Below are 8,168 nucleotides of genomic sequence, written 5' to 3' on the forward strand. Positions count from 1 at the left end.
AATTTATGGGGCCTGGTACAGTAGCCTAGTGGCTAAGCCCTTGCCTTGCATGCGCTGGGATCCCATATGGACACTGGCTCATGTTCCAGATGCTCCACTTCCCTTCTGGCTCCCTGCTTGTGGCCTGGGAAAGCAGTACAGGATGGCCCAAAGTCTTGGGACCCTGAACCCACCTGGGAGACCCAGAGGAAGTTATTGGCTCCTGGCTTCGGATCGGCTCTGCATTAGCTGTTGTGCCACTTGGGGAGTGAACCAGCAGATGGAAGATCTTTCTGTCTCTCCTTCTCTCTGTAAATCTGTCTTTCCAATAAAAATAAACCTTTTAAAAAAGAGCTCATATTAAAAATGAAAAAGGAATTTACCATGATGTACAGAAAATCAGAAGTATATCCAATGCAATGAAATATGCTTTAAATTGTGCTTACCTAAAGGGACAAATCTTTTAATAGTAATCTTAAACATCTCAAAATGTTTAAAATGCATGATAAAGTATCATCAGATTATTCATACTCCAAAGTAATATGTGCCACTTAAACTTAGGTGTTTGAATTAACGATGGAAAAACCTAAGACTAATCTTTTAAGCAATGAAAAAAACAGTCAGTGTTCTCAAGTTTCTGACTGACAGTACCAGGCTAAAGTGACTTTCAGGAGGCAGGCAGGCTCATATATATTTTATAAGAATTCAAAATTACGCACAGTTCACTTGTTTCTGCACATTAAATTTTAAAATAGAAATGAGTTTGTTAAAAAAAAAAAAGTAGATTCTGTACAGGGTTTTTGTGATTCAAGATTTTAATGAAAGCTGTTTCCCTATCCCCTAAGCAAGAAGACAGAATGCCAACGCAATGCTTTAAAAGTTGACACCTTGTCTGAGCTCGTGATTTTTTGTATGTGGTATGCTTATTATTATTATTATTATTATTATTGTAGGTGAAAACTGGAATAAGAGTGGACAGGGGAGAGACAAAGGGAGAAACAGGGGGACAGAGAGGATCATTGTCTTCATTTGCTCCTGTTGTTGCAACAGAAATACTTTAGACTGAGTAATGCAAAAGCAATAGAAATTCATCCCTCACTGTTCCGGAGGTTTAAGTCCAAGGCGGAGGTGCTGGCGGATTCTGTGTCTGGGAAATTCTGGTTGCTTGTAACAGAAGCTTCTTGCTATGCCCGCCCAAGACAGGACAGAAGCGCAAAAGAGGGACCCCCTTCAGAGAGTGTGACAGCAAGAATATCTAAAGTTAAGGGGTTGTTGCTTCCCTTTCTGTATGAGAAAAGGAGATGGTGATTTTCATGCTGAGAACTCAAAGCCTCAGGATTCTGAAAAACCTGACTCACCCTGGAAGAGAAGGAAGAGCCAGCTAACTTCCCGTGGGAGGATTTAAGTAGGCTCTGGGTGTGGCCAGTTACCAGTCTTTGCTGTTCAAGTACATTCAGAGCTAACAGAGGTTCCCATTAATTCATTTGAGGCTTTAATTCATTGTTTTGAAGTATTTATTGGGTAGCACTACTTAGGCCAGGTGCTGGGAATACAACCACGAACAGGATCCCCACGCGGGCCCGCTTACATTCTAGTGAAGGGAGTCGAACATGGACGCAAACACAAAAAACAGAGTTCTAAAGAAAGGACAATGGGAGCATTACCGAGCAAATGGAAGATTCTCCGAAGACAGCCCACGAGAAAGGGGCTGGTTAGATGACCGGCCGACAGCCAGGCAGGGGGTGGCCTTCTTGACCCTGCCACGTCCAGGGCGGGAGGAGACACGCTGCCCGCGCTGACCCGCCATCGCCCTCCCCGCCCTTTGTCTTCAGACAAGGCGAGCCAGGCAAGAGAACAGACTCCTTCCCTCGAGGGGACACTGTCTTAAATGTTGTGATTCTGCATGATACCAAAGGGGCTGCCAGCCAAGACCTAGCCTTACGTGGGAAGCCGGGATAGAAGGTTCTCGTAACGAAAGGACCCCAGGACCCGCCGCGGCCCCTTGATGCTGTCGCGGACACCGGGTCCCCGCAGAGCCTGGCTCCCGCACCCTCCCCTCCGGCTGCTGGGACGCCTCGCGGGAAGGCGCCCGGGGCCGGGGGGCTGCGTCTCCGCGGGTTCCCGCTCGGCGGGCCCGGAGCGCCCGGGCTCGGGGCGGCTCCCCTCGCGGCGCCGTCCGAGGGTCCAGGGCTGAGCGCGCACTCGCAAGAGTCCCTCTCCCGCTCCCCTTCGGTGTAGGCCGCCTTCCGGCCGCAGGTCTGGGGAGGCGTCTCCCCAGGCTATTGGAATGTGACAGAATTAACAACAGGGGGTGGCTCGAGGCCTGCGCGTCTGCCGCGTCTCGGGTCGCCCCGTCTCCCCCTCAGCGTCCAGGGCCAGGTCCCCGGGCCTCTCCTGGGGAACGTCCGCCGCTCTGGCGTCGTTTTCCCGCAGGCCTCCAGGGGCCCTCCCGGCCCGCGCCGTACTGTGGTGCGCGCCGTCCCGTGGGGCGCACCATCTTGTGGGGCGCACCATCCTGTGGGGGCGCACCGGGCTTGGGGGGCGCGCCGTCCAGTGCGGGCGCACCGGGCTTGGGGGGCGCACCGGGCTTGGGGGGCGCGCCGTCCTGTGGGGCGCGCCGTCCTGTGGGGGCGCACCGGGCTCGGGGGGCGGCCTCGCGGCGGCAGGACGCGGCCAAGCTGCCCGGGCCCGCGCGCGGACAATGACCCTTTCTCCCCCTCGCCGCCGCCTCCTCTCCGACGCCGCCCCCTCGCAGTCGGCGGGGCAGACCTATTAGCCATTCAGGCCGACAGAACCCCGCGGCCCCGCGCATTGTCCGGCCGAGCGCCGGGCCGCCGTCATTAGCCCTGATTACGCTGAGCCGCCTGACAGCGCCGCGGGCCGCCCCGCGGACCCCCCACTCGCCGCGGCCCCCGGCCCCGCCTCACAAAGGGAGCGGAAATCGTCCGCGCTCCCGCGTCCCTGCTGAATAGAGCGCCCGGCCGCTGCTCGGCCCCTCCCGCCCCGCTCACATTCTCTGCGGATACAATATTTTTTTTCCCTTTTTGTTAAAATTAGGGAGAGAGAACGAGGTCAAGGAAGACGTTGCTTGAGCTCTTTGCCTGTCATTTGTTTAATGTAAACAAAGAGCAAGTTCTGCCCACCCCCATCCTCTCGTCCCCTCCGTCCCTCCCAGATTTTTAGAAACAAACTGAGGAAGGGGCCGGGTGGGTAGTTAGTGTGGAGGCGACAGGAGCCTTGGCGTGAGAGAAGCGGGGCTGTCGTCGATCTTTCGGTGGAATTCGAGGGTGATTGAATATTTATGAGTTTGAGCTGAGGCGAGAGGTACCGATCCTCACCTTGGTCAAGTCCGTTTCGATGAAAAGAAATGTGAAAAAAAGTTTTTAAATGCTGCTTTCTAATCTGCTGCTATAGCGGCATGTTTGGGAAATGATGACAAAAATAATTCAAAATTACAGGAAAAGAAAACCATCATATTGAGATTTCTGCAAACTCAGAATTCCGCCTTTCTACTACCAGGATTAAGCAAACCTACCAACCGAAACCCCAACAAAAATAACAAAAAAACGCTCTCCAGATTAGGGTAGAACTGGAAAAAAAATTGTAAAAATAGACAATTCTACAATGCATGTTCTTGGAAAGATTGGGACAAATTAAAATAAATTTCTGTGTGAAGAGATTCAGGCTTATTTCCCAGGCATGGTCAATCACCAAAGAATTGGTTATTCACAAAGGCACAACCAGATTTCAGATAAACATTACTAAGTTATTTTAAGTAACGTGTTGTCTGTTTAAGATTGCCAAGTCACATTAGAGAAATAAACCTCCAGGTTGTTGAAGCAGAATTAAAGCGTAATCCTCAGACCACACGTTAACTTAAGGGAAGATTGAAATGCTTTCACCGAAGCAGGAAGAAAAACTGCCCTCCCCAGTTCCAGGCTCTTCTCTCTCAGCAATTAGGTCTCATTTAAATGCTACTTTGCAAAGAGCAGTTTGTTCCCAGCCCTGTCACCTGGTTTTCCTGGGACGGCAGCACAGACAGTTCCCGCTGCTTTTAGACAACATTTGGACTGTGAATGGAGTGGGATTTTTAAAATACCAAATTCCTGTATGTCATTCCACTCGCTAACCAGTTCTTTCTTCTCTGTCTCCGATCTAAGATCATCCATGGAAGAGATTAAAGTTTGCCAACAAACTTTTCCAATTGCTGGTTCAGGACAGCTGTGTACTTGGACAGGGAGGAGTCAGGACTGGGCTGGATTTTGTTGCTGAAGCGCACGATGGTACCTGGCAGACTCTGGGCTAGGGTGAGCCAAGGCAGCAATAATGCAAAACTTCAACCCCAGCTGTCTTGCACTTGCTGCGCTAGCAGGACCTTGAGTGGGACCTTGAGAATGGGTGCCTCCTTAAATTTTACTTACTACTTTCCTCTATGAGCCTTGGTCTGCTGCATGGCATCCGTGGAACTAGCAGGGGCTCTGGGAAACAAAATTGAGTCTGCTTTTCAGAACCCACAGAAGGGCATTTGCTTGCTTTTTGGGGGGAGAATATCAGATTGGTTACAAAGGTTTGCCCTGTCATCCCACAACAGCTCCTGTCCAAGAAAGAGAATTTCGATTTTCAGGTTAACCTTTGCATAAAACTTAAAGCCCCAAATGACAATCAGTTGTAAAACCCGAACGACCAGATCTGCTTTAGTGATGGAAACAAAAATCAGCACATATCCGCGTCCTGGGTTTCCACTTCGTATCTCGTCACCTGAGTGCTTTTTTGTCTTCTGTGACTTCCTTTATTTTGTTTTGTTTGCACTGCAGCATTTTGTGTCCAGGGAAGTAGTAGGTTTGTGATCCCAAGAGTTGCTTCTCTGGACAGAGGCAAACCGAAAGCACACTAAAGGGGGGGGGGGCAGCTCAAGGGATTTAAAGATCAATGTCAAATTTTATAATATGCAGTTCATTCTACCAGGAAAAAAGCTTAGAGGCTTCTTTGGCGCAAGAACCGTAGGTGGTTTTTGTGGTACATACACATAAAACCCAGTCAAACACTAAGCATATTTTAAATGTCTGGTTGCCAGAATGGTGAGTGTTGATGACTTATTTCAAGGTTAAGATGGAGATTTGATTGCTAAAATGCCAATCATTTCCCTGAAACCCGTCTTTGCCTTTGCGTGTGACAGGATAACCTCTTTTCCCCTTCTTTTGTTGAAAAAAAGAATTCACTTGATTAAGTCTGGCTTCTGAGGGAGAGAAGATGTTTATTTGCTGGTTTTGCCTTATTTTAATTAAAAAAAAAAAAAAAAGCTCAGGTCTCAATGTAGTGTGACCTGGGGGTGGAAGACAGAGTGGTTTGGACTGGCAGGGGCTTCAAAGGAGCTGCCTTCTCAGGGTCTTGCATTTCTGTGAAGGGAGGCTTCCTAAATTGTAACAATAGAGCTGTGACTATCTCGTGGAAATAAGTGGCAGGTGCACAGACCACAGGGACCTTACTGGGGATTTTGGCATTGCCAACTGCTAGGCTTAAACACCTCACAATGCAGGTGAGGGGGTTATGGACCTGCCTCCCACTGCTTTAGCACCAACCTAGCAGACATCAGCCAAGGCAGAAACACTCCAGACGGAAGGCCTTCCTGGGAGATCATTTGCACAGGGGCTCCAGCTTGCTTGAGCAAGGGAATGGGGTTCTGTTTTGTAGGAATTGAAGAGCAGCTCCCATGCTTAAGGAAGGTTGCCCACCAGGTTGTTTATTGTTTGGTTTCTCCACACAGAACACACCAGCGTATGGGTTTAGAAACAGCAAGTTCCCCAAGCAACAGAGAAACTTACCATGGCAGTCTCTTAAATAAGTAAATAAACAGCATATGTATGTTTTGTCTTATTAAAAAAAACCCTTTAAAGCAAAAGTTATATAAGTGTCCTTTCGACATGAAATACCCACGGGAGACTCGGAGCAGATGCTCGCCGGCGTGCAGTTCGCATTTCGAAGGCCTCTTTGCAGCAAAACCATCAGGAGAAAGCAAAAGCAAGAGAACGCCGTGCTGGGCCAGGCCTCACCGCGGGGCCGCGGCGGCGGTGGTGGCTGCGGGGACGGGCTAGGCCAGGCTGGCCGCAGGACGACCGGAAGCCTGAGCCCGTGCACCCGTGGCCACTGGCCTCCCTGGTGCTGGGTTGATTTTTTTTTTTTAAACTTCTGGATTCTGTTTGTGAGTGTGAGGTGGCGGGCAGCTCAGATGTCGCACTCACTGTCGCTGGATGTGATGGAGATGGCCGATGTGGCTGCCTTGCTGGATAGACTGGCGGCCGGGCTGGCAGCGACGCCCAGCACCTCGGATATGCCCTCGCCCTCAGCTCGCAGCGCCCGCCCGGAGCCTTGACAGAGAACTTGCTGCTGGAGTCTGGCGGGGAAGAAAGGGGACATGGGTCATGGCGTGTTAGCACGGCCTTTCCTGGTGACAGTCCCGAGCTCCTCCCCAGACCCTGGCCACGGAAGTCAAGCCGGAGTCCCGGCCACCTTCCTCTCGCCCTTCCTCCCCGATCTTTGAGACCACGGGCTCCCAGGGGCTTGCCCAGCTAGAAGGATCAGAAGCATGGGTCCTAGAACTGGACTCCCTGCCCAGGGCGGTTCCTGTCTGGGACGTAAGCCTGAGTTTTTATCTCTAGGGTCAAATCCACCAAGCTAGAGGCACAAAGAGCTGATCGGGTTTGCAGGAAGAGTTTGGGACTTGAGTACCAGACTATATGCTCTTGGCCCAAATGCTTGACTGACTGAGATGCACACTCAAAACGGGGGGTAGGGGTAGGGGGAGTGGCGGGGTAGCAGGGGAGAACAAAACTGCCCTTTCCACTTCTCTGAAATGGGACCCCAACGAAAACTGTTTTCAAAGCAATAGGGAGCAATGCACGTGGACGCTAAAGATGATACATAATTGGCAGGAAACCGCCACACTAATAAGCCAGGGTTTACCTACCAGGGGCCAGGGCCCAAGCAGACAAGAATCAGCTGTGGGCCTTGGATTCCCTAATTGTTTATGGAATTTTAAATTGCTACTTGTCTCTCCTCATGCTGACTCCCAGCCTTAGAGAGAGAGAGAGAGAGAAACCAGGAACCTAGAGGGAAACTTCCCACTCGTGATCCCAGAAGGCAGCGGGCTAACTACCAAAGACAATTGCACCCCTAGTTCTTGCCGATTCAATCGCCAGGCACCACGTAAGGGCTCCCTCTGTGCCTAGCTGTGCCCCCTGCCTGGAGCCGAGAGCGCAGAGCGGGGAGGCCTCTAGATACAGACCTGTTCTTGGCTGCAGCCGCCCGATCCCTTTGTCGGCGGTTTTTGAACCAGTTGCCCACCTGCGTGGGGGTCAGTCCTGTTGCCTGGGCGAGCTCACGCTTTTTGCTCGGGTTGGGGTACGGGTCCTGCAGATACCACTCCCGCAGCAGGTGCCGCGTGCGCTCCTTGAAGCAGTGCGTCTTCTGTTCGCCGTCCCAAATGGTGCGTGGCAGCGGGAACTTCTTCCGGACGCGGTACTTGTCCACCGGCCCCAGCGGCCGGCCGCGCAACTTCTCTGCCTCCTGGTAGTGCGCCTCGAGCCACAGCGCCTGGAGCTTGGCGTGAGACTCCTTGGTGAACTTGTGGTTTTCCAGGATGTGGTAGAGCTCGCGGTAGTTGCCGCCGTGAAAGGCCACGATGGCTCGTGCGCGGAGCACCGACTCATTCTTGTTGAGAGCCTCGCAGGCCGCAGGGGCCACGGGCAGCGACCACAGGAAGCGACCCAAGCGCTCCACGTCGCCGCTCTCCTCCAGGGTCTCGCATACCCCGGCCACTTGCTGGGGGCTGAAATTCAAGATGGGCAGCTGGAACATCGAGGCAGGGCCGGCGGCGGCGACACTGAGGCCGGAGCGGGACGTGCGGCAGACACCCGCGGGCCCGGCCGGGTGCGCCGGGCTCTTTTTAGCTAGGGGGCTTGGGGGCGGCAGGATCACACGGCTCTGGGCGGTGGCGGCGCGTTGGTCGCGACTGAGCCGATCCGGACTGCAGGAGGTGCGGGCTTCGCGGCTGGGAACGGCTGGACTCCGCTCGGGCACGCAGGGTGGCGAGCCGCCGCAGCTATTGGGGTGGGCGGATTGGTCGCGCGGGCGCCATGGAGACCCCTGTCAGTCACCCGCCCGCTCTGCCAATCAAGGCTGCGGCCAGGGCT

At 52.8% G+C, this 8,168-nt stretch overlaps 1 protein-coding gene across 1 annotated transcript; it reads right to left on the minus strand.

Moving 5' to 3' along the window:
- Positions 1-6,147: 6,147 nt before the first annotated feature.
- On the minus strand, positions 6,148-7,925 carry SIX6 (SIX homeobox 6). The gene is made up of 2 exons (XM_004597635.3): positions 7,262-7,925; positions 6,148-6,370 (listed from the first exon to the last, which is right to left on the minus strand). Exons 1-2 carry the CDS (start codon positions 7,831-7,833, stop codon positions 6,202-6,204), a joined length of 741 nt encoding a protein of 246 aa, XP_004597692.1. The 5' UTR covers positions 7,834-7,925; the 3' UTR covers positions 6,148-6,201.
- Between the last annotated feature and the right edge of the window lie 243 nt (positions 7,926-8,168).

This window comes from Ochotona princeps, chromosome 26 (genome assembly GCF_030435755.1).
Source record: "Ochotona princeps isolate mOchPri1 chromosome 26, mOchPri1.hap1, whole genome shotgun sequence".
Lineage (NCBI taxonomy): Eukaryota > Metazoa > Chordata > Mammalia > Lagomorpha > Ochotonidae > Ochotona > Ochotona princeps.